This window comes from Pelmatolapia mariae, linkage group LG6, assembly GCF_036321145.2.
Source record: "Pelmatolapia mariae isolate MD_Pm_ZW linkage group LG6, Pm_UMD_F_2, whole genome shotgun sequence".
Taxonomy (NCBI): Eukaryota; Metazoa; Chordata; class Actinopteri; order Cichliformes; family Cichlidae; genus Pelmatolapia; species Pelmatolapia mariae.
Window position 1 is genome coordinate 35,632,126 of NC_086232.1, and position 27,467 is coordinate 35,659,592.

General features: G+C 38.9%; 1 protein-coding gene across 1 annotated transcript; it reads left to right on the forward strand.

Annotated features, from left to right (window-relative positions):
* Window positions 1–10,628: 10,628 nt before the first annotated feature.
* Window positions 10,629–27,376, forward strand: slc2a15b (solute carrier family 2 member 15b). Its single transcript, XM_063476762.1, has 12 exons — window positions 10,629–10,769; window positions 12,194–12,292; window positions 16,229–16,389; window positions 16,501–16,625; window positions 16,873–17,018; window positions 17,365–17,497; window positions 17,762–17,949; window positions 20,229–20,339; window positions 21,116–21,217; window positions 21,859–21,934; window positions 23,139–23,266; window positions 24,214–27,376. Exons 1-12 carry the CDS (start codon window positions 10,725–10,727, stop codon window positions 24,439–24,441), a joined length of 1,542 nt encoding a protein of 513 aa, XP_063332832.1. The 5' UTR covers window positions 10,629–10,724; the 3' UTR covers window positions 24,442–27,376.
* Window positions 27,377–27,467: the final 91 nt, after the last annotated feature.

Here is a 27,467-nt window from a genome sequence, read left to right on the forward strand (position 1 = left end):
GTGGGGACACGGTAATATGTGACATCTTTATCTGGTTTTAATTTCAGTCATAAATATTGAATGCTTTATTTGCTCATCTGCAGCTGCCTCCACTCAGTCAGGGTTTGTGTCTCTTGTCTTCTTTTCTTTTTTTCCTGCTCTGCCGGCACACTCCATGCTTCTTATGTTGTAGCTCAGGGCTAAAGCAATAGGATTAGGTAACGATTTTTCCATTTTCAAATGAACTCCAAAATGGACTTTAGCCGATTGAAACACTAAAAACCCAGCCCGCAGATCCCCTCTAGACTGAATGAATATGAATAAAGCATGATTTAAAATACTCTTCTCTCACATCTACATTAACAGACAGGGAGGAGAGAGGCTATCGGCCGCTCTCCGAGAGGGTGACACTGACATAGCGAGCTTTATGGGAATCATTTCATCCCCTGGGTGAATCAATAGGTGCCATATGACAGTGACTCACCCATCAAGTGGTGCGGCGACTGGGGCTGATGCTGGAAATTTGCTTAAAGCCTACACCAATTAACTTCAACATGACAGATTCAGGCAGCCAATGAGTGAGCGCTTTGCATTCTGCCGCCTGCCTGACTCTGTGGGTACAGAAGGGAAACCTCAGCTGTTAGACGGATGGTGTGCTGCTTTTTGTGTGTCTGTGTGTATTTTCCTGCATGCGCACAACCCTTTCGTGTGCATGCTAAAGCGAGGTGTGTACGTGTAGCAGAGGGGGTGGTGGCAGTGGTAAATCTGCTGTGATTCAGGCCCTGCTCTCGCTCCTTAATGATGATGTCAATCTGTGAAAATGCACGCACACATTGGAGCTGTCAGGGCCTCATCAATCAGAGAGAGGTTTGTCAAAGGAGCCCAGGCCCAGATTAACGAGGCGGGGACAATGATGGCGCCACATTTGCATAGAAAATTACCCTCATCTTTAGGAAAGTGATAGTGCCAAGGAACAGAGGCTGACAATGGGGATGTTAGCAGGCGTTGTTGCAGCGGTTACTGAGGAAAGAAAGCACTTTGATCTCTGTTTCTGTATTTAATGTGACAGTAGAAGCATAATTAGAGCATTTATTGTAATAGATATTTCATGACATTTGCTGCTAAATAGAAACAACAAAAATCTTCTTATATTTAAGCTCTGATAAATGGATTTAATACCTTGTAAAAGCAAAGAAACTGAAGTGTTTTGCACTTTTAACTGCTGTCTACATAATAAAACCTCCCCACAGAGGTACAGCAGAAGCACAGTGTATCCCCCCCCCTTTCTGTCCATTTGCTTTCTTGCCCAAATGAGACAGTGATGAATAAAGTGGGTTTAGCGCCATTTTTATGAACTCCTTCAAGAATATACAGAGTCCATCTCTACCCGCAGCTCAAGCAAGTGCTCCTCCCTCCCGGCTCACCCCATTGTCAGGCAGAAGAGACAATGGTTAAAGCTACATATTAACTCGGCCTGTTGTTCAGAGCCATTTGCTTCTACTGCCATCTGGCTGAATTGGCTCTTCTCCCTCTGACAGACAGGACAGTAAGGGTCAGGTCACCTGCAGGGACAGGCCAGAGTACATTAAGGCATAATGGTCGAGCTCCAGTGTGTGTATTCATGTGTGCGTGTGTGTGTGTGAAAGTGGGAATCAAAAGGAGAATTGTTTTGTTGGCCATGTAGCGAGAGTGTGGGGTGTGGGAACTGGGATTCAAAGAAAGTTTGTGAGAATGTCACTGTGTGAATATTTGTGTCGGGTGTACAAGTGCACACATTCACAACTGCACCTGTGTAAGAAAAGAAAGTGACTGGCTACAGTTTGTGTCATTGTGTTTGTCCTTTAACCACCACAAGAGAAAGTGTGTGTGTGTGGTGGCAGGGGGCCTTCCTCACTGAGCGAGAGCTGGACAGTTAAGGTGTCACCACCATGATGGAGAGGGTCCTCCTTCACAGGAGGCCAGCAGCTGCCAGGTTTTCAGCAGCTTGTACCGGGGACTCCACATAAGTTAGTGGTCAGAGGTTTGGGTGATGTGTGTAGAAAAGGCTGAAAACCACAAGAATTACAGCAGAGGTCGGAGGTGGAGGTCGGAGTGTGGAAGGTCACAAGGTGCACTTTCTCTTTTCTTTGCTTCTCTTCGCTCTCTCTCTATCTAATGGATACACACGACACACACTCATTGTGCTAATGTGAAAGAATCCTGCTTCACCCTTTCCATGCTAATGCATTTTTATGTATTATTTAAGGTTCTGTTAACTCAAACTATACTGAAATATATGTCTTATTTCCTCTCGTTCCTGTAAATAACTTGGAGACTTTTGCAGGCATTTTAACAATTCTGACTTCAAAATATTTTTGTTAGGCGGTTAGCTCAGATAGGCTGTTCACCGTTGACAGACTTGGCATATGGATATTGTTTATGAAAACGTGATATCTCGAAAGCTTGAAAGAGACCTCTTTTTTAAAATCTGAGATTCAGAGCCTTAAGATAAATTTTTCTGTTAATGAGATATTCTGGAAATCTATGTTTTCACTGTTATACAATAGTGTTAAAAAGAAAAATGATCTTGCTTTTCATGCATATTGCTACTGGGCTATTAAATATACTCAAAAATCTTGGCAGTAACGGGTAAGTTTAAATTAATACTATGTCGAGGAAACTGTTAAGCACCTCTTATTTTAGATGTCATTTTAGACTTAGCCGCTTTATCTTAAATGTATGTTTTATGAGTGCAATTAATGTAATTCTGAGCTCATGTACATTTGTACTTATCATACTGTGATAGGAAATTTCCTTGACAAGTGTAAAAAAAATTCATTCTACTTACATTTTTTGGAAGCTTTAATAACTCACTCTTTATGAAATCAGAAAACGAATGTCAAAGATTTAATTCACCCCAGACGGACGATAACATATATGAGATGTCTTTCTCTCTTTCTGGCAAACAAATATGTTGCTGCTTATGTAATACATAAAATGTAAAAATAAATAAATGTATATAGTTACATACTAACAATGCTTTCCAGTTACTATTATTATTATTTTATCATTATTACATGAAAAGCAGAAAATGACAAATGGAGAAAATATAAAAATATGCTTAAAATTGAAAATCACCTAAACAATAATTTCAATACTTTGTCTCTAATATCAGGAACTATTGATACAGACCTCTATCTTTTTTTTTTTTTTGATCTAACTGTGGTGAGATGTGTGTTACAAATGTGCAAGTTTTTAAACTGTAGGATCAAAACTCCCCCAAAGTTGATGTAAAGTCCCAACAGCAGCATTAAACAGGATCCTCACAGTTTCAAATACCGGTAAAATTAAGTTGTTTTCAAACGTAACATTTTTAATATAAAAAGCTATATTTTACATGCTTAAATCCTGTCTGGCAATTTCAAGACTGACCTTTAAGTCTACTTAGAGAAAAGAATCTCCACAAACTGTATTTAAGGCCAGTAAATAAATAAACAGCCTCATTAATCACCCCTAGATCAGAGTAGACACTTTAACACCCTGACAGTCGACTTGGCATAGCCCTTATTACACTGTCATGGACCAATAAACACCCGTGCCAGCACCACTCCACCAATCAAACATCTGGCATCTGCAGGTCGTTAGAGACGACGACGAATCAGATACCTTACTCACGCGGAGGAGGGGGAGTCGGCTCCGTGCCCGGACCCTTCTAATCTCACCAATGGGAATCCAGCACTCCTTGTAATCCAATTAAAGGAGCGTAAGCGGTTTGTTAGACACTGTGTGTTAATGTAAGCAGTATCCAATATACTCTGGGCTGATAACAGCATGGCTGGGGATACACTTTGGTCCATGCAACACAGGAGTCGTATACAGCTGGAGGGGCTGCTCTGGTAATATCATGATCAGCAGATTTCTCTGGTATTTGCTTTGGCCTTTTGGAGTCTCATTTGTACCATCTCAAATCAGGCTTGTGAATATAGCAGAGGGGGGAGAAGGCCTAAAGCACTCAAAATGATGATACTGCTGATCTTCGGTTGTTCAACTTCAAGCCTGATGAGAAAGACAGAAGCTGTTTAATGAGATGAAGAATGAGAAAGGTCGTGCATAAGGTCATCATATAATGTACACTTTATCTTTAAAAAGAAATGCTGTACATTTTTAGTATTTTTCTGAAATGGAGATTTTTCTGAAAGCTCCTAGATTGTGCACTCTCATTGTTATTCAGTACCATTCACTCTGTAAATGTATAGTCCTGCATCTTAACTGCGTGTTCTGAGCAGCATTTAATAACTGTAGATTTGTACAATTTGCAGTCATTGCAGATGTAGAGACGAGTGTTTTCCTCACACTGGCACCTCCCATTTCCCCTGATCCGGCAGCTGCACGTGAACACGCTGCGTTTGACATGGAGGAACTTAATCATATCTTCTTTTTTTTCCTCTTTCCCAGATGCACTGAATTGAACTTAATTAGATGCTACATCACCTCAGCGAGGTGCTGCATGGCAAATCTTATTAAGAAAAAGCAGTATGCTTCTCCAACGCTCGCTGATTCCTTTACATCTTGGCGTCTGTGGGAGAAAACCGCACTGAGGCGTATTCTCCAGCCTCTGTAACTAATGATGGCGTTGCCCAGATCTGACAGTGAGCTGTGTCTGTATATTGTGCTTAATATCATAATAATAATGAGAGCAAATTAGAACAATCAATTTCCATGGCTAGTTGTTGATTGGAGGAGGAGGTGGAAGTGACAGTAGGCAATCCATCATCCTCGGCCAGTCACATTAAGGAGAGCGCTGTGGAGCAGGTGGGCTGGGCTGGAGGCCAGCCACAGCCAATGGGAACGGTCGGGAGGGGAGGAGGGAGATCCATTACACCCAAATAAAGTGATAATGTAGCTGTGAAGGGGGTAAAACACAAAACAGAGGAGAAAAGAGACTAGAGGAAGGTTGACAGGGCTTCGCTTAAACTTATAACTGCTTTATTTGGGCTGCAAAGCGTGTGCTTGTGTGTGTATATTATAGTTTGTCTATCTAAATACCAGTGTGTTTGTGTGTTCTTTAGCTAGAAATACTTATATTTCCAGAAGAAAAATCCGTCTAACACAGAGTACACAGACTATAGTTTCTTTTTTCATAAAGATGATCACTCCATAATGAACTGGAGCTCACACCCCACAAGGGGTCACTAAAATCTCACTTCCGCTTTCATCTCTTGAAATTTCATCAACACATTAAAGCAGTTATATCACAGAGTCATGTGCCATTCGCCACTGCAGTGTACTGACCTTTCCACGAACACAAGGAGGCTTAATAGCTGTGATAACAATCGTGAAAATAATTATCATGACACGACTGATGACAGTCACTCTGCTTTATGGTTTTTAGATTTATAATCTGTGCCTCCTGACCTCACTCACACTCACACTTCATTTCACTAACTCAGTTTCATCACACACCCCACAACCCACAGCCATCAGTCAACAGTTAATGTCCCAGACTCCTCTTGGAGTTACTCGACCACTGCCAGAACTCTTCAATTTTAAAAATCTGAAAAAGCATTAAGTGCATTAAGTACATTTCCACCTTTTATCAGCTGGTGTAGGAGTCTTTTTCTCTAATCCTATTTCTGCTAAACGATGGCATGGGGCGAGTATATTAGATTTCATCAGCAGCCATCAATCATGGCCACACTTAACACGATCAGCTTCTCAGTTTATTCAGAGCGAACAATGGGGGACAGGCACGTCCCGCCTGCAACAGAGTAAATGAGGAATTTAAATACTGCACAAGAGACTACGGAGGCTCAGAGGGGGCTGACTGATTAAAGGCCACAATATCTGCTTTTCTAGGCAGATGATCTGTCAACTGGATGCAAGAGGAGGTTTACTGAAATAATGGGCTGCTAATGTGAGGTTATTCCGAGCTTCCTGCAACACACACAAACACATACAAACACACACACTGAGCATCCTCATTGTGACAACATGGCTGTGCACGTTCACACGAAACTCACTCACAACCACACACAGAGGCACATACAGGCACATGCACATGCTGCATTTCCCTGCACAGCATCCCTACTGTCTGCTATTGATGGGTAATTTATCAAATGACATCTTATTCACTGCTGGGAGGAAATTAAATCATGTAGTTCCACATCCTGATTATGATCATGAAATGTCCCTATTGTAAATTATGTAAGGGAGATGTTAATTTCTTTTCACTGCTTTTTATTTGTCAGCATCTGAGTCTCTATCTGGTTTTTCTCCTAATCATTGTGTTAATGAGTAGACACAATCAGATGGTGAGAATCGCAATAAATTGAGAAAAAAATGTCTTTGCGATATGATGCTGTGGTGTGCACTTTTGATGGAAAATAAATGAATTATTCCACTTGTTCTTATCCTAAGTAGAAAAATGACCAGCATAAACCTCCGAGTCACATGAGCCTAAACAACGTAAAAAGATGAACACGTGAACTCTCATCAGAGTCTCACATTTTGTCCGTGTTCCTCAATGTGCACTCTTGACCTTGATCCAAGAAGCCCAGTGAGCAACAAATGAGAACAGCCCTTATATTGATCAAGACCCATCAAGAGACACAGACCTCAGTCTCCAAATTTACTTATAATAAAAGCAAAGATTTGTTCATCGTTTACTGTAATCAAGTGTTGCTCTTTATAACACAAACACAACAGACCATCTAATGTTGCTCTATAATATGTGTTTTGATGCATTTAGGACTTCATTTTGATGAATTACTACAGGCCAGAGGCTCTTGTAAGTTAACTTAGATACAAAGAAATAAAAACACTGCAGCTGTGACTTTCCTTACTCTGTAGCTCCTTTGCTGCAGTCACCTGACCAGGATCACCAGCAAACATTTAAAGCTACACTAATCAATATTTTAATTAACTATTAGGTCAACTAATTACCTTTTACATGGCAGGGTTTGCCATGACTGACGACAACAAACTTTCTAAACTTATTTGCACTATTCATAAGTGTCCAAAAACTCAAACTGAATCTAATTATTTTGTGAATTAAATCAAATGTTTGCCTTTATAGACCCTCAATTGTTTTTGCAATAGTTTTTTCTGTTCTCATGATGAAAAAAGGTATTACAAATTTATTTAATTATCTATTAATTTTGTGGAACTGGAGGCGGACAAGAGCTGGTAAGTGACACTTGAAACGTGACTGGAAAAGGGAGGAGCTCTGCTACAGATTGGTGACCTGTACAGGGTGTCTATGGCCTCTCCCCTCTCTCAGCTGGGATAGGTTCCAGCCCCTGTGACCTTGGATTGAATTAGTGGAAAAGGATGGATGGATGGATGGATGGATGAGAAAAGACAAGAGCTCAGACACTTGCGTTTGTGTTCTAATCCCACAAATGTTTTACACATGGCATAATTAAAAGTCAAACTGTACAAAAAGACCAAAAAAAGCTACAATTATGCTTCACAGTCATTATTAATTTGGTGTATACAAATGTATATTTATATGTGTGAACATGTATGCCAAATATCAAGTTTGTGATGCGTAGTAAACTTGTAAGTCTTACCGAGTGTTTTTTAGTGTCAGCACACACCTTCTCCTCATAATATTTCATTTCATTACGCATTTGTTCTTTTCTTCTTTTATGGTGTCAGCCCAGTGAGTTATGTCCCTGTTCCCAGCCTAATTGATTTTATACACAAAAACAGCATGATGCCGCATAAATTTCACAGCGCTAGAAGTCATATGACACAAGTCATTTGACCTGCATGATGGTCTCAACTTGGCTCGTTGGTTTAAAGTTAGGAGCATATGTTTAAAGGGTCATTGGTTGTGTACTGGAGGAATCTATGTAGGGAATATACTATATCATACCAGGAAATATCAGCAGGGAGAAATCTGATGGAGGTAGCAAAAGGGTGTAAGGGAGGTGAAGTCGCCATCACCCCCTCCCCACGAAAAAATAAAATAAAATCTTGTGCCACTTTGTGTAGTCCATTGCTGACTAAATTCTCCACTTCAACTCACATTTCCCTGTATTATTATTATTTCATTAAAACTTCTCACAGTGCATAATATACTTCATGTGATTTAGCTGTGTTTTACATATTTTGTGTTTGATTTCTTCGTGTCTTCTCAGCTTTTAGTTTCTAAACACAATTAAACTGTTCTGTGCTTAAAACAAACTTGAAAATGTCATTTCATTAAGTAGTCTCCAGGAGTAGCTCTCCAACTTCTTGAAGGACATCCAAAGCTACACTTTGGATGTTGGCTGCCCTTTTTTCTGTTCTTTATCAAGATGATCCCACATTGCTTCAATAATGTTGCAGTAACGTTGTGTGTCCTTCTACACAGGTATGTTTTTACTAAATTAGAGCTAGAAAATGTGTTTTAAAAAATGGGGGGGGGGGGCGCTCAAGGCTTTTGCATTTTTGCAAGGAACTCCATTATCTCATCTTGAAATCACCATAGACCAGGGGTCTCCGACTACTGGTCTCAAGGGCCAGTGTCCTGCAGGTTTTAGATATCACCCTGCGTCAACACAGCTGAATCAAATGATTAGTTCACTACCAGGCCTCTGGAGAAATTCAAGACATGTTGAGGAGGTAATTTAGCCATTTAAATCAGGTGTGTTGGATCAAGCACACATCTAAAACCTGCAGGACACCGGCCCTTGAGGCCTGGAGTTGGACACCCCTGTTATAGACATTTCAACAATCATGTGTAAAGCAGATGGTACTGTGACTAAAGGCAATTAAAAGGCAACCAAACAGGTCTTCATCCATGACAGTCAGGTGAAGATCTGATGCTGAGCATATCACTTTGGTGAACATTAACTGACATTATTTATTTGCATTTTGTGTAGAGGACAAAACTGTGAGCAGATGAAAATATGATGTATACAACTGGAAATGTAGGTTTTGTGCTTGTCGTTTCTGAGTAGAATAATTATTCTTATAGAACATTTCAAATTAAAAGCCAAAAGGAAGCAAAAAATGCAAGTCCAAGCACTTTAATTAATCAGTAAAGGTAAGAGAAAAATCCAAATTTAATCTTAAATTCTTTTCAAACTATTTCCATTAAAGGAGGTTACAGAAAGCAACATTTATTTTTACCATAAAGCAATAAAACATAACATAGTTAAACTTAGAAGGATGTCAGCTTTGAAAGCGTCTTACTTAACCAGAAGTGAAAAGCTGCACCAGTGTTGGGGAGTAACGGAATACATGTACCGCCGTTACGTATTCAGAATACAAAATATGAGTAACAGTTACCGTTTAAAAAGGTGGTATTCAGAATACAGTTACTTTGGTGAAATAAATGGAATACACGGCGGTACTTCCCTGTTTCATATTGTCGTGGGTCAGGACTGTTTGGGTTTGTTTGACAGCTACGCTCTGTTGTTCCAGGCGGCAGCGTTACGGTTGCCATGGTTACAGGGTGACGCTCTCTCTCTGCGTGTTTCCTGGGTGAGAGAGCGCTTTTTTGTTGTTGTTGTTGTGCTAAGCTAATAGGCAGACTGCTACAGGCATAGCTCTAAAGAATGTAGCATCATGGGCAGTGTAGTCCGTGCTGCAGGGAGAATGGACTACCATACCCGTTATGTGTCTGTGAGCGAGGGAGGGAGAGAAAGGAAAAGTCCGAGCTGTCACGGAGCAAAAACGGGAGCTGGAAGCATGTAAATATAATAATAACCACTGCAGCCAAGAAGAGAGCCTGAGGAGCCCATTTGTAAGTAAGCTATTAAGACTCAACTGTACACTGTGTTCGTGTTTTCCTCTGAAACAATAAGTTCCGTTGGAGCAGCCTTTCAACGCCTCTCTCTGTCTCCCGCAAGCAAAGTTGACCCAGACAACAAAGTAAAGCTAGTTTTCGGCTACCAGCCCGACACGAACCCGACGTATTAGCCAGAGGTCCCTTTACTACGTTTCGGACCTTCAGTAACAGTAATAAATCACAGCAATAGTACATTCACGTAGTTGTAAACAGCATGATAATATATTAAGTATTCCAAAGTATTCAGAATACGTTACTGTCATTGAGTAACGTAACGGAATACGTTACAGAATACATTTTGGGGCATGTATTCAGTATTCTGTAGTGGAATACATTTTAAAAGTAACCTTCCCAACACTGAGCTGCACTTATAGATTTCTGTAAAATCGTGCAGCTACCATTTGACTAGCAAGTGCTTTAGGCTTCAATGACTGGATTTTTAAAAATCATTTCTAATTAGCTGGATTGTTTCATGTGAGTGTTGGGGAGATGAAACTTACAAGATAAACGAATTAAACAGGAACAAATGCAAAGTTCAGTGCAACTTTAAAATCAAGTCAAGGTTAGATTTAAACAACAGACCTCCAGGTGTATAAGGAAAAATAAAATCTTAAAACTGTAAATCAATTTCTTCCATCAAATTCCACGAAATTTAAGGTTTTTAAGGTAGGTTTTGTGTAATCATGTTAACTGACAAATGATTAAAAAAATTGTTTTTTAAAGTAGATTATTCTAACCACTCTGGGGTGTAGGATGACACTCGTGATCTTTGCTGGGGAAAGGGAAACGATAAAATTTGTGGGATGGGCCTGCTTTGCAGGCGGTTTAACGACTGTGGAAATTCCGCCCATCAACATGACACGCCTCCTCTCTGGTACACGATCACGGCTCAAACTCTACAAATGGGGATGCAGTGAAAAGAGTTTTGAAAAGTTTTGCAGATGACGAAGAACTCACACAAGGGGAATAATCATTTATGACTTAAATGGCGGAAGAACTGTTACAGGGAAACAATGAAAAACTCACCTCGGTAAGTGTAAGCATTTTGAAAAATTTAGATCTAATTCCTGGGTGGTATGGTCGTTTCCAGTGATCGCTTTTTATTAGTCACATGATTTTGGAATTATGCCGCGAATGCCTCCTAATCTCATTGTACAACGTTGGTTCAAGGTCATGGTTCATATAAGATGCTTACTGGGTTCCTTGGAAAACTCATCATGACACACTGAACTCGTACAATAGCACCAGTCACCACGTCATATGACATTCCAAGCATCGTTCAATTTACCACAAATCAGGTTAAAAAAGACTAAAGGAGACTTTAAAAGCAAAAGTAGCCTGTGTGTGTTTTTAAACGGCAAATGAGAAGTTACTCGTGTCTCATTTTAAAGTGGTGTGACATGTGAGCAGCTCCACATGAGATATTTAATCAGAATAAATTGTTGTTGAGTGTGGTGCAATGTCTCCTGTGAACTATATTTACAAGGAGTGACAATGGCTCAGAGGAGCTGTTGACTAGCTTTAGTCATAACAGACTATGAGTCTTATCTGTTATGACTGATTGTTGTTGTACAGCTTTAAATTCTAAATAAAGTCAGGTACCTTTGATCATGGTGACTTTTTAAAACTAAACATCATTTAGCTCATTTTTCAATACACATCACTAACTGTAAAATTTAGTCAGCTGCTTTAACATATTCATTTAGGGTAATTGTTTAGCTATGGTGAAATCTATTAGATCAGGGGTGTCAAACATAAGGTCAGGGGGCCAGAATCGGTCAAGCAAAGACTCCACTCTGACACTGAATGTGACAAAGCCCATGGTTTTTAACTTTTAATTGTGTTTAAATAGGTTTTACAGCTTAGATAAAAATGGCCATATGGAGAGAGAGAGAGAGAGAGAGAGAATGGCAGACCTTTAATTGTAATTAATGTGATTTTACACCTTTATTCCTTGCATATACACTTCCTTACAATTTTTCATTCACTACAACATTTCTTCATCAAGTACAAAAACAGACAAGCTGTTGAAATTGAAATGGCTTCCCTCACTAACCCCCAACTTTGACCATTTGGGATTTAGACTGGTTCTGCTGGAGATTTCTTCCTGTTATAAAAGGTATAAAAGGAGTTTTTCCTTCCCAGTGTCACCAAATACTTGTTGGAGGTTTCTCTAGTATTATTGTAGGATCTTTACCTTACAATATAAAGGCCCTTGAGGCAAAGTTGTTGTGATTTGGTGCTGTATAAATAAAATTGAATTGAATTGAATGAATAGTTAAACTGCTTTACACTGACAGAAAGGGGAGTTTCACTGGCCTGGTCCACTTCACATCAAAGTGGACTGTATGTGTTCCACAATGTCAAATGAGTTAGACATCCCTGAGACAGTAAACTCTGTTTGCAGTTTACAGCTTGGTTTTCCCCTCATGTGTTGCTTTGTGTTTTCCACAGCATCTTACAAAGCCTCTGCTGGCAGTGGCTTTCCTGGCCTCATTTGGCAGCTCTATGCTCTATGGCTATAACTTGGCCGTTGTCAACTCTCCTGCACAGGTATTTTCATCGTCGTCTACATAATAAGACTCCTGGTTTTGTGATTTCATTTGCGTGCATGCTTTTTGTGAGAACTCAAATATTCCCTTTATGGTTAAACACTGTATGAAATTTGATTCTCAATGGTTAAATAACCCATTTGAACATAACACTCCAACTGAATAAATAAATTGTCATGTGGGCTTATGTAGCTACCTCACCATGTCATTGATACGCTGTAGCTCTTAATCCATTATGTTCCTTGGATGTTGAATTTGCCGCGGTGCAGTCATGTGTTCCAGCCCCACAGAAGCATGTGAGCAGGCTCAGGGTATCATCTCGTGCTCGTAGCTCAGGACTTAGCTTAGGATCAGCTAAACCTTTCATCTCCAGCTTTCATTTGCATTGTTTTTCTAGAGCTTGGTATCTGTTGTTGAAACTTTATAAATATGTTTTATAGTCGTGGATTAAAGTAACAAAAATTTTATAAAAACCCTGCATCAGTTCCAGGTCAGGAATCAGCCAGCCAGGGTGTTTTCTTAATGCTATTGTTTTTAGATATCCACAATGAAACTGTAATTGGTTTAGAAGGAGGCTTAGACATGTTGAAATGCTTGCAGATGCACTGTCTGCATTAAGCTGGGCATACACTGTGCGATTTTTTTCAGTCGCATTATTCAGCTCCTGCTCAAACTCTACGATTGATTCGCAGGGGTTAGAAGTTCGTGGGTCACGATGCAGGGTCTCACACTATACGGCCCGATGCTCTGATGCGGCCTGAGTGCTCACACTGTGCGTCCATAACATGAAGCTTATAACAGAAAATCTGTCTCTCGCTCTCCCTCTCTCTCCCTCTCTGTCTTTCACTCACACAGACACACACACCACCACCATCAACTTTGCTAAATTGCTAATGAAAAACACTGACCAGGCGGCTGCAGTTGAGCAGCAATGTCCATCCAACTCTTTTCACAGTTGGTGCGGTCGTGATAATTTTGTGAGGCCACATCGAAAAGGCTCGGATGAGCTTGCCAAAAGTTTGACAAGTTGTGCCTCCATCGCTTGTGTCCAGATCACACGCTGCACTGCAGTGCTGCTCCGTCTTTCTACTTCCAATTCTGTTTGCGCGTGCGCAGTGTGAGAGGCTGCGGTGACACCCTCACGAGGGCCGAAAGGATTTCATACAGGTTTGATTTTCTTGCGACCATACGATTGATGATCGGGAGCTGGTCGTGAGGTGTTAATCGCTTCTTGTTACCTCATACACGATGCATGACACACGATTAAGGCGAAACTCGGGCCGATCCCCAAAACAGTCGCACGACTGAAAAATCGGCTCAAAATGGGCCGAAAATCGCACAGTGTATTCCCAGCTTTAGAAGCTTGACACGAGTTTCATTTTTATAAAAATAGATTCACAAGATGATTAGCTTAGCTACTGGTCACGGGAGGATGGAATGAAGTCACAAGTCATCTCTCTAATGCTCTAAAACGCACACATTAATGTAATAACTATTTCCTGGCACGGCTAATTTCAAAAGACACGGAGCCAATTTAGTTGCTTCTGCTTGTGTCCTTTGGCTAAGCTAGCAATTTAGCTAGCGTAGGCTGACTGATATGGAAGTCAGATGTGAGAATAAAATCAATCTTTTTCTTGAGAAAAACAGAAAAATACTGTGTATTTCCCCAAATCCTGAATGCTCTGCACAGAAGTAGGGACAGCTGGAGCAGTTCAGTTCATTTTGTTTGGGTCAGTTTTTTAGTGTAAAGTGATCTAAAATTTTCTGCTCAAATGATGAGGTCAAACATTTCACCTGCTCTCAGTATTGTTAGCGTCCTTTTTGTGCTGTCATAATGTTCACAAAGTGTGGCACAATAGTCAGTCTGTGACAAAATAGTTCATTTTTTGTGCTTTGGATATTATGATACGGACGAATCTTGTCTGAAAATAAATAATATAAAAACTTAGATTACATAATCAGAAAGCTAAAGTGCTTATTTCAGACTGATATCCAAAGCAGAGCCCGCAAGACTATCAACATAACATCCTTTTTTTCAGACTTTAAACTCAATAAATCTGAGGTAAAATGTGTTTTAGTTTTAATAGCCATCAAATTTAAAGAAAACTTGCGCTTCAGTAATCAGGCAGCAGAGTAGAAAGAAAGACAAGACCATTTAGCAGTTGGTTATGATTTAATGTAATTGGTACGACAATCATTTGATAATCTGTTGACGCTGATGTTGACACTGATACAAATAAAATGTGATCTGTTGTTACCCTCTTTTTCAATCACTCTTCTGTTGGAGGGATTGAGTTTTTTGTGTGTGTTTGTTTTCTAAGAGAGAAGAGTCTTTTTCCTGGTAACCCTCCCAAACAAGCCTTACTTCTCAGTTTTTTGCCCTGTCATGAATTTTAACATTAAAAGTTTTAACACTTCCTCAGAGCACTGGATCATCTGGCTTTGGGGTCAATGGGTTTGTACTTCCAAGATTTTGTCGTTGTGTTAACACACACCTGAACACTCCAGACCAGCATACTGCAAAAAAACACAAACCAACAAACAAATAAACAAAAAAAGCTTTTATTCATGTGGTCACACTTGCTGATGAGTTAGTCAAGTGCTTTTGATTAGCAGCACCTGGCTGCTACTAATCCTGTGGAACCAGTAAGGATGTACTTAGATTTTCACAAAACTCTATGAAGTTCTGTAAAAACATTCTTTTTTACATGAATGTAGATATACAAATAAAGATGCTGCACATATACAAGCTCAAGGTCAGTATATGTCAACATTCAGAAAGTAATATTTTAGTAAGCAAGGTAATGTGGAGGAGTTCTATTCTATTCTATTCTATTCAGCTCTTTTAAAGAGGGGCAGATCAGCATTGAAACCTTTCTGACATCATGTGACACTTTCTGTTGTTTCAATAATTTTCATTACTTTGTATAAGAAATCAATACAGAAACAAAGCAAAGGAGCAAATATAAATTTCCCTTCTTGTTGGTTATGGACACTTACTATGTTTTTACTGTCGTATGCTTCTTTATGAGATCTGTAGACTTTCACTGAGGCCTTTTTATGTGCGATAACATAGCACATAGTACAGGGTGAATATTTGAATTGTGTCCTCTCCTGCACCTTTTCTGTATTCTTTTGAATTCATATTAATTTATATATTTAATTCATATTTTTCTTAAAATTTTAATGCAATGGATCATCCTGGACACTTTATTGAGTGAAAGGCGTCACCGTCAGATTCATCAAGCATGCAGTCGATGAGTCCTTTTCAGCTTTGAATTTGACTTGACTTGATTAAATTATTGAAGTTACAACATCAAATTTTCATTTTTCAGGTCTTTTGGGGATATATTGTGATGTATCATTTATGTTTCATTTTTTGTGTCATGTCTGTAGTGTTACAGTTACAGATGCTCACATTAAACATGTTCAAGGTTTCAAAAAATTTGATCAGCGTAATTGATAATAACTTAGTATTTGCACTATTCACAAATCCAGTCTTCCGACTGCTCTATTTCAGGCTGTTTTTGCAACTCTTGGCTCTCGTTTATGTCGGTAAGATTGGATGTATTTATTATAGTCGTCTCATGGCTTTAGATGTGAGCACAGAAGCTCCATACTCCTCTTCAAACTTTCTGTTTGCAAGGGGCAGTCGGTCAGAAGACAGTTGCTTTAAAAGGAAGAGGAGCTGGTTTCAGAGAGCTGGTTTCAGAGAGCACATGGCTGCACGAAGCTCAGTGTAAGAAAAAAAAACAATATTTTGAACTCTGACTCCTATAAAACTGCTGTGTTAGAATAATAAATAAATGGCTAAATAAAGAAGATATCTAAAAAAGGTAACATTATCTTTTGATTGCACACAATCTTTTTACACTGGCTTTGATTTATTTGGGGCGTTTTTTTGCTTAGAAAATGAATTTACCTTGTTTTCCACCAGTACATCAAAGTCTTCTACAATGAGACATTATTAAAAAGTCATGGCTTGACTCCGGATGGGCATCTTCTTACCGTCTTGTACTCTCTTACTGTGTCAATCTTTGCCATTGGTGGAATGACCGGAGCACTGCTGGTGGGCAGACTAGTTACCAAATATGGAAGGTCAGTGTGACCATGTTTATGAATTTTGAGTGCATGTTTATAAATTACTATTAACCTGTAACAGACTCAAACTTAGAGAGCTGAGCAACAATAATCACTGCGTCCAAACAGGAAAGGGACTCTGGTGAGATCCACCACACTTGTTTTTATGGGCGGAGCTCTGATGGGCTTTAGCAGATGGTGCAGAATTCCTGAGATGGTCATCATTGGGCGTTTCATCACAGGAGTACACTCAGGTAGACATGCCTACTGTTCCTGGTTGACTAAAATTTATTCCAATGTCAATAATCTCCTCTTAATATTTATTACTTTTATTATTGCTGTGTTGTTGGTGAAAAATAGCTGTATATGCATATCCTATAATCTGTAAACAGCTGAGTCATTTATGCTTTAAATTGCCTTTTCAGTTCATATTTGGTGTTTTGTTCATTTTTGCACCAGCACAGTCAGACTGTATTAATTGCACTTTCTTTGTTTCTACAGGGATTTCTCTCAGTGTGGTGCCGATGTATCTCGGTGAGATCGCCCCTAAGAATTTGCGAGGCTTCCTGGGCCTCGTTCCCAGCATTCACATTTGTCTTGGAGTTTTCATCGCTCAGGTCCTGGGGCTCTCGGAGATACTGGGAAAGGTGCTTATACTGTGATGTTTGACTGGCTTTCATTTTGACTTTCAAGTAATTGTTGACATACTTCTAATATGTAATAAAAATAACATTTTGAATTGATGCATGCAAGCAGAGACTCTGTGATCTAGAATTGAGCAGATTCGCAAAGCGTTGCAAACAATATACTTTAAGCCAGAAAAAGCTTCAAGACACCCTATGTTTACTTATGGAATAGCTAAATATAGGTATAAAGACAAAGATGGTAAAGATGGAATGAATAGTTTTAGATGATGATATTATTATTTTTTTTAAATCAAGGTTTAGGTGAGTTGTTTGGTTTTTATTGGGGGGTTTTTTTTTCCCCACACAGGAAGAGCACTGGCCTCTGCTGTTGTCTCTTGTGGTGGTTCCTACCATGGTCCAGCTGATACTGTTGCCATGGTTTCCAGAGAGTCCACGATATCTGCTAATAGAGAGAGGAGATGTGCATGCCACCATTGCAGGTTAAAAAGTGCATTTCCTGCTTTCCTTTTCTGATTGTAGAAATTACAAAGGAAGATCAAGACAAAGTCTTTTTGTTACTGCATCACATGGTCAAGTTGTGCATCTCTACATTTAAATTAACCAGCTAACTGCTCAGGTCACAGTTTATTTTAAACGCCTAGAACAGATTCTCAAACTTTACATAATCCTTTCACTGTGATACTTGAAGGATGAATTAAAACTGTTTTTTTTAAAAAAGACTCGTGTTTCACTCTGTTCTGTAGCCCTAAAGTGGTTCCGTACTAAAGGAAACATTCAGGCTGAGGTTGAAGAGATGCAGGAGGAGCAACGCTCTTTGTCCTCCATGCAGACCCTCTCTGTCTGCAGCCTCCTCATGGACAGCTGTGTCCGCTGGCAGGTCCTCACTGTTGCGGTGGTCAACATCGGCATGCAGCTTTCTGGGATTGATGCCGTGAGTAGGAGAACTATTGTGTTGCCTTTTTCATCTTTTGTTTATATGTGTGTGTGTGTGTGTTGTCACATTTTGAATGTGCAACAACTGTGCAGTTATTATATGAGAGTGAGATCTTATAGTGCGAGAGTTCCCAGCTGGGCTCCTCCCGTCCATCCATACATCACAGTCTCACACCCACTGAATGACTAAGCAGGGGGCGATGTGACCATGCCTCATTATCTCCTGGTCCTCTCCCTCAGCGTTACCTCACATAACAAGGTCCACCCATCCGAACACAAAGTCAAACACATCTTTGTACTCATTGCTTCATATGGATGGAGGCTCCAGGCATGCAGGCTCATATGCTAGTGCCATTTCGCAGCAGGGGTGCACCCCACTGAGTCTCTCAGTCCCAGCTGTTCCAGCCAGGAACACTGGAAGGCTTCAAACCTCCAGAAGAAGTAGTGTCTCCAAATCTGAGACACGAAAAGTAAAACTAAGCAATTCAAGAGAGTTTGAAAAGTAAATGTGCATGTTTTTTCTTAAAATATTGGATACTTATAATCATATTCATACAGACTGAGTTTGTGCACAAACAGATATTATTCAACATGTTACAACATGGTGCTTTTACAGTATTTGTGGTGCTGATTTTGTAGAGTTATTACAGCCAGCTGGGGAGCCACTCAACCTAGGAAAAATGATGAAAGAGCTATTTCTTCTGCAAGTACTACTGTAACTGTACTGTCATTCACATCATAAAGTGGCAGCCCCACATCGCTATTATTTTGTTGCTGCTCTTGCTTTGTTTTCGTTCTTCCACTTCTACACGAAGCAAGAGAATACGACAAAGCATCGACTACATATTCATAATCATAAACAAGTGAAATCATGGATAAATCACGAAGAAGGAAAAGAAGGGACAAATAAATGCATAACTAAATTCATAAAGTTAAATTTCAGGTAACAAAATATTTTCCAGATGTATCTAATGAATGATATACAGTGTCTTTGTACTGGTTTAAGTGGATAATTCAGCATGAGCGCAATCAGTTCCAAATAAGAATGCTGTGATAAAACGGACAATGAGGATTACGCTCTTTGGTTGTTTTTTCTTAGGGTAGAGTAAGTTCAGACATGTGCTGAGGCTACCTGCATCTGTTTAGGATCAACATACTCCACTAAAAAGTGAACCAGGTTTTATCCACTTTTTGTAATGTGGAGGTGTAAGGCGCTAGGACATTTGACACAAATGTGCTCAATGAACGGTTTCCTGAACTAGGTTGTACAAAGTAGAAGTTGCCATTAAACTATCATGTTATCAGCATCTGTCTTCTCAAGGACAGTTTCTCAAGACAGATGCTTGTTTTGGTAATACTGAAGTAGTATATATGGCATTGTAGCTTTGAGTAAGCCCAGAAATTAAGTCATTTTAAGACTGTGATTCTCTCCTACTTAACTTTTCCTACTTTAACTGTACATACCTCACTGTGTAAATCTGGGTTGGGTTTACACACTGAGGCATGTCAGATTAGATGAGCTAAATAATCCAAGAACACCTTTGAAGTTCTGTGATTTTAAAGGGTTTATTTTAGATGAGGCTACTTCTCTTAAACAAACAGTTTGGCCTGAAAAAGCTGAAAAAAGCTCCAGAGTGAAATGAGCCATGGCTACTTTGCTTAGCACTCTGACACCACTGCAGTGTTACTGGCTTGCACTTTAGTGCTCATGTGCGTAAAACAAAATATATGAATCAACTCATATAACACAATTCTTATATTAGAGGAGATTTTAGCTCAGTAAGGAGGCATTTTAGCCTAGCAGCTTATATTCATCTTCATCAAATCTTATCCCAGTTGTTTAAGTTTCTGGAATTGTTTGTGCTTGTGCAGGCCTTCTGCTTTGCTCGTCTGTTTGCATACTTCAAGCCTCCAATGGTGATGAAATGTTATATGTATGGTTACTAAATCAACAAGACAGCATTTAACTGCACTGATCACGATCTTGTCCGCACATCATCAGTGATGGATGTTGTATCAGCAAAGTGTGATTAATGAGAATGCGCAAATTAATTTCAAGGGGAGTACTTGTCAGGAGTCCATACTGATGAAAAGCTGTATCTCAAATGCATGAGTGATGGTCGGCCTTGTGATAATGATCACTATGATGAATCGTGTGCATTACCAGATAAGCAGAGTGACTTTTTGGCTCCTGAAGAAAACAAGGCAAACTTTGATTTTTACTGTATCAATAGTCCAAAGCATTCAACGTATCAATAAACCTTGTGTCAATTTCAGATCTGGTTCTATACAAATGACATTTTTAAGAATGCAGGAATCCCAGACCCTTATATTCAGTACACAACAGTAGGAACTGGGGCCATCGAGGTCATCTCAGGGATGCTGGGGGTGAGTAGACACACACACATTAAGATGAAATGAATGCATTTCTATTATACAAGGATATTTTATATTTTGGACTTGTAACATTGGAACACAATACAATACAATCAACTACACAGCATTACAGATGTGATAATGTGCTGCTGTTTTCCTGGTCTGAGCTCTGTTTGACCAGTGTTAAAGCAAAAATATACAACAGAATTAAGTATATTGGGAACTTGACATAAAAATTGCATTTTTTGTTTTGTTATGGATTTAATGGCTGCTAAACTGAAAATAGAATTAGCAGATTAATTAACCATGAAGCACTTGGGGTTGCAATAAATCTGTGCCTTGTATGACTGATTGTAACTTCAGTCTTGATCCACAAGAAAAAGAGAAACTGGGGAAAACAAAAGCCTTCCCTTTTGATAAACATGTAACTTTTTACCTAAAATACTTAAAAGAAATAATGACTTTGGTTATTTTGGTTATGACATGTAGTCATGCACAGTCTGTTTTGTTTAATTTGATTGTTTCAGTTTGTGTTTTCTGTTGTCTTGGTCATGCTTGTATAAAATCCAATTAGGGGAAGGTGAGCTGAAACCTAATGAAGGTCATTTATGCTGTAGCGTGCACAGGGTCATGTTATACTCTATAAAACAATAGATAATATAGATATAGATATATTTAGGTATAGGTAGAATGGCAAATGAAAGATTTGTATAATTGCAACTAACTTTTTTAAAATCTATTTTTATGGGTTAGTCACATGTAGTCCTGCTTTTTTGTCCATTATTTAGTGTTTCACTATTGAGCGTCTGGGCAGAAGACCACTGATGATTGGTGGTTTCCTTTTTATGGGACTGTGCTGTGCCGGAATCACTGTGTCTGTCCTCTTCCAGGTACATGTCATCTGATATCCTGCTGGTTTAGGAATATTTTGCATGACATTATAGTACATTACATGGAGCTTAGGACATAACCAAATTTACATAATTTACATAAATTATTGTATGTCTTCAGATGCAAAAGCCTCTAAGTGACACCCTCTGTGAAAAATGAGAAAATGATATCAGGTGAAAGCTTCACTTCAAACCCATGCTAGGCCTCTTTCCAAACATGGTTTGTTAGCAGAAACCTCTAAATGCCACTAAAAGCTACCATGTCCACAGGAACACCAATCAAAACACACTTATTTGTAAGATTGTTTTCAGTTGCATGTTTAGCAACTATTTCCTATGTCTCATCCAAAGAGGTGGACTGCACAAAGGATGATGCACAAATGCAAAGCAGGTTTTGCTGCAAAAGACTATCGAATTTGTTAAAAACCAGTGTAAGACTTTTCATTCAGTGACCATTTCACTGCTGTTAAAGTAAACTCACTGAAGCTGAACATAGGACACTGACGAAATATTTAAAACAAAATAAAATGTTAGATAGGCTTAGAGATTTTTCCATCTGAAGTCATCATATAAATTAATAATAATAAAATACAAACTGTGTGACCATCTGCAACTCATGATTTGTGTTTGACCAATCACAGCCGCAGTTGTCCTACATGCGCTACATCAGTGTGGGCTGTGTCATTGGGATTATTGCTGGCTTCTGCATAGGTCCAGGTAAAAAAAACAAAAAAGCAATCTTATATCTGTATCTGGCATGAAAACTTTCCAACACTTTCAAACCTACATGTGATTGCATTAGCTAGAAGTAATCCTGTGTATGAGGAAACACTGCACCCTGCTGGAAACTTGCGCAATAGCAGGCATTAAAGCTTTAAAACATCAGCACCCCTTCCTCCACACTCCTCCTCTGGCTGTGAGGAGATATTGTATTTCATTAGTCTTGTAAATTAGGAAATCCTAACTGCCACACTGCTTCCATTCTCACAGCCATTTGTACACTGGATGAGATGAGTGAAGTGAATTAAGAGGCAATAGTTTACAACGATGAGAGCCACGTCGAGCGAACCTGCGAGGATGATGGATTAGAACAAATCTGGTTTACATAGCGTCATTCGTCAAACAGGCAAAATCTATACCTCAGCAAACAAGGATTTCTCTTGCTGCAATTAGACTTCTAATGGCTCATTGTTCATAAGCTAGCTGTGATGAATATGGTTTCCTTCAAATGAAACCTTGCTTGCACATTGATGCCCTCCCATATATACCGCAGATGTTGACAAATTATGGTGTAGTTATTGGTTTGACAATATTAAACTTTTCTCTCTGCAGTTATCATGCACAGAATAATGAGCACATTATTCGGAAAGCTAATCATTAGAGCTTATACTAATGCATATTTCTCCTTCATAGCCTTCACTTCTAACAATGAAGAATCACATGTTTAAAGTTAAGGCACATCTTAAACTAATGAATTGCATGAGCTAAGCTATTCTGTGTCTTGTGGTTCAGAAGTGGAGTTTTGCCATCTTGACAAACACCTTCCTCTCTTGTCAGTCTATGATTAGTGAGTAATAATGAACACATAATGAAGTACATGTAGAAAAAGGAGTGTAATATAATAGCACTTGGGCTTGTGAAATGTTTATCATTAATCATCTTCTGTTAATTTTGAGTAACTGCCAAGGAAGAGTCCTGAGTGGGAGTATTGATAAAGTAATTGATGAACTAAGATGCCGATGTTAATTTCACATCACCCAATAGATTCATATAGCCATACTAAGTAATTAAATGTGATTTGTGTTATAACAGGATGCTTAGTTAGATTAAACTGTCTTCATGTGGTGTTGTTGGGAATATTTTTGGAATCCAAATGTGACCTATGAAATAAGACAAATATGTTTTTGTGTATTCTTTACAGCGGGTGTGCCTTTCCTGATCACTGCAGAGCTGTTTAAGCAGTCTCATCGACCGGCTGCGTACACCGTGGGTGGTTGCCTCAACTGGATGTCCAACTTCACCATTGGTTTTGTCTTTCCCTTCTTAGAGGTCAGCACTGACTTGTATCCCACAGAGCTAAATTCAAATGTCCACAAAAGCCATCTAAAAATACAGTCCAGTTTATAGTGAAAAAACATGTAAAAAGGCTTAATTTTGATTTTTTTTTTTTTTTTTAGTCTTGATGACATGTGTAGTCTTGACATTTGATGCAGATCTGCTGTGTGTATGTGACTGGCTGTGCACTTTTGTCTGAATAGAAGTGGCTCCACAAATACCAATAAAATTGCCAATTAAAAGTCCCAACCTTGCTGTCATTGTCCTCGGCTTCGTTCCAAGTGAACAGCTACAAAGTAAAGAGGACAATTAATTGTTAAGATGACAGTGACCGAGGCAGTCAGTAATTAGTCTGGCCACAAATCTTAAAATATGAGATTGCATGTTCCTTAATCTTTCTGTTTTTATTCCACATGAAGCAAAATAACTTCATTGTTTTCAGAAAGTGTTTTTGGTCTTCAGGCTAGCAGGTACCGTCTTCCTCTAGTCTCTGGGATAAGCTAGGCTAAACACCCTGTCCTGTGTTTTTTCTGTTTTATAGCCTACCTTTAGGAAAGCTAATCCTTAGAGTTTATACCAATGCATTTCCCCTGCTGCAAAACATCACTGTTTTGCTACTGATCTTACTGTCTTTTCCAGCAAAAATATTGGCAATAAGGGCACTAAAAGAGCCCCTGGCTAGTTTGGAAACCTAGTAGATCATTTACAGCTTTAAAAAAAGGGAGGTACTTGCCTTAAAAATTTGCTATGTTAATGTTAATGCTAATGCTATTAATGCTAACGTTAACCTTTAAGCCAACAAAACCAATAATCTACCTTTCATGTTCTCTTGTCGTGGTTTGCATTGTGTTTGTTAATCTGTTGTAAAGATCTTCCAAAAACCCAGAGTGTTTTGTGTCTTTAACTGTGCATTTTTATTTTTTTGTGTCCTTCCACCCCAGATTGCTACAGGTCCTTTCTGTTACCTGATCTTCTGTGCGGTCTGCTTGGGAGTGGCTGTCTACACCTTCTTCATCATTCCAGAGACCAAGAACAAAACTTTCTTGGAGATCAGCCAGATGTTTGCCACCAAGAATGAGATGTGTGAAGAAGAGCTGTATCCAAATAGTGAACTAAAAATGGCTCTGATGAACGGCTATGGAACCCTCGACTTCCATGACAAAAAATAGGAATTCAGCCAGTTGAATAGGAGCTCAACCAACACTGTCAGTGGTACAGACGAGGAACTGTCAGATCAGCTGCTTCGTGCAAATTGTCACTGCATACAGTTATGGTCAGAAGTTTACACACACTCATCATGGGCATGAATGTCATGGTAATTTTGGACTTTTAATGACTCCTTTGAATTGTTCTTTTTTTAAGGTTGGAATGATTGTATGGCAAACATTTTTAATGCTTTTAGAAAATATGAACTGGGGACACAGTTGTGAATTCATGTTGTATTTTCTCAAATCCACTCAGAATTAAAAGTATGCGTACAGACTCAAAAATATACATATATCCCCACTAATATTTGATTAAATGTCCTTTAGTGGGTTGGACCTTTTGTAGATGTCTTTGGTAACCAGATTATGCTTCTGTCATAACTCCTACTGGACATTTGATCTTTCTTCTTGATAGAACTGGTAGATTTAATTTAAACTGGTTTCTTGATGTGGTAATGGCTTTTAACCATAGTCTGTGGAGGAGGTGGGGGCTTTGGGAAGGCCATTCCAGAAGCTTAATGTTAGCATCCTGTATCCATTCCAAAACCAGTTTTAATGTGTGTTTGGGATCATTGTCCTGTTGAAACACCCAACTGTGTCAAAGTTTTAACTGAAGAATTTGACAGTAGTTCTTCTTCATTATCCCGTCCACTATGTGCAAGGTACCAGTACTACTGACAGCAAAACAGCTTCTGAGCATGATGCTACCACCACCACACTTACAGTTGGTGAAGTGTTCTTAGGCTTTGAAAGCCTCACCTTTGCTCCTCCAAGCACACCTCTTTTGGCCAATTTGCTCAGTCTTTGTCTAATCTAGCCATAAAACCTTTCTCCAGAAGGCATTTGGCTTGTCCGTGTAGGCAGCTACATATTTTAGTCAAGCTTGAAGGTGTCAGTTTTGGATCACCCCCAAATTCCTTCGACTTTGCCGTTGTTCTGAATATCGGTCAATCCAATGAATGCTGTCAAACAAATCCTTTTTATACTGGCGAAGAGAAACTCCCAGCTGTAGTCGATCATGATCACTAACAAGAAGTTAACAGACCTTGGCCTTGTCAAGTTCAGAGATCACAGCACAAACACATCCTCTTCCAAATACACATGCATGCAAACTTTATATAGAGTAATTAGTTAGTATACCGCTGAAGAATCTTGTATAGTAGCTGCACAAGATTGCTCAGTCAATTTTTAATGCTTTATCATTTACAAGACACAAAAATATATCTGACCCTGAATTTCTTTTGTCTGTTTGTTCTTTGTTTTTTGCCTATAATAACAAGCAAACATACAAAACATTAATATGAGAAAAATTCCATTCATAAACTCAGAACTGCATTTCTACTTTAACATCAAGCCCTAAGCAGCACCTCTGAGTTAGCACAATACTTTGACTTCTTTTGGGGGCTATATTTGCTTCACATTCATTGAGCTGATGTGATGCTGGAAAAGGACTCCCACACTTAGAAAATTAAAATCAAGAGAAATATTGTGTGGCATCATTGCGTCTCACCAAAACTACCATAAAGCTAACACAACAACACTTGCTATTACAGCACGAGCAAAAATGAATTATGAAAATAATACACAAATAAAACTGAGATTTTCAAACTGCAACCAAAATCATTCCCAACACTGACATAATGGAGAAAAGTTGCAAAAGGAGCTATTCACACCAAAGGGCAACAACAGAACTCAAACTTTGGCCTGAAAGGCAGGTAAATGCTGCCCAGTAAGTTAAAGCTTTAATAAAGGCAGGATTATTCTGATTCTTATTATTGGTTAATAAATCATTCATTATCTCTAGAATTTAGTGGTTTACAGATCTGCCTAACAAGTAAAGACACCCTAGTTTTATCCCGTGAGGAGACAAAAATCCCTTTGAGACTGCATCAGGAGAGGCCTCCTGTGCAACAATCTGCCAAATCAAAAAAATGCATAGCTATCCACTTTGGCGACCATGTGTTAATAAAGTAGCAGCTGAAAGGAGCTTTATTGGCAAATAAATCATTCAACAGTAAGGTTCACAGTTCATTCTTGGGTTTGTAATAGCAGTTTAGAAAACATTGTCACCACAATGTCTATTTAGTTGCAGATCTAATTTCATCAAATAACATCATTTTTTATCAACAGGGAGACTGTCGTACACAGCAGGCATCTAACTGTTCAATATGGGCAACAAGTGCTCAGAAAAAAACATACTACAGTACTGCATGCACTAAGGAAGATTTTTATAACTGAAGGGCAAATAAACAGACCTTACTTACTTTACAAGTGTTTCACAGATATAAGCTATTAAGAAAAATGTTAATAGCTGTCAAATTTGGCTGGTGTTTCTCCTGCAGATGGTATGTAGCTATTAAAATTAATGTTTTGGTAATGCTAGCAAGTTTAGTTAGCGACGTGCATTCACAGGCTCTATGGGTAAATTACAGATAGTTGTTAACTAAGGATAGTCGTTAAATACTAGAATGTTACTCAATAAAATTTGGAGTACAGACTAGAGTAAAATTACCTGCAAAGCAAGTGCTCTAAGAGGTCTGAAATCACAAACATAACAAAGAGGTCCAGTTTGATGTCTCGAATTAGATCATATGTCTGCAGACAGCTACCAGCTATTGCTGTTTTTTCTCAATGGGGAAATTAATAAGCAAGAACAAATATTTTATTTTGTTAGTTTTACTCTAATACTGCATGTGCTAACATAGGTGTCTGTGGTGACTGACTCTCCTTTGAAGTCAACCTCAGATTTAGTTATTAAAATAAAAAGTGATCTCTGGCTGATGACACGGAGGCAGCATGTATTAGTCAAAATGTTGTTATGACATTGTAAATCAAACAAAGTGTTTTATTATCTACCTCTGGTTCCGTCATTCTGCGAAAGTGTGTCAATTAAAATGTTACTAAAGTGTTACTAAGTTATGACCGTCTACTTTAGTCGTTCATCTCAGACTGTGTGATCATAGCGTGGAGAAGCTTTGGTAAAATGTTGC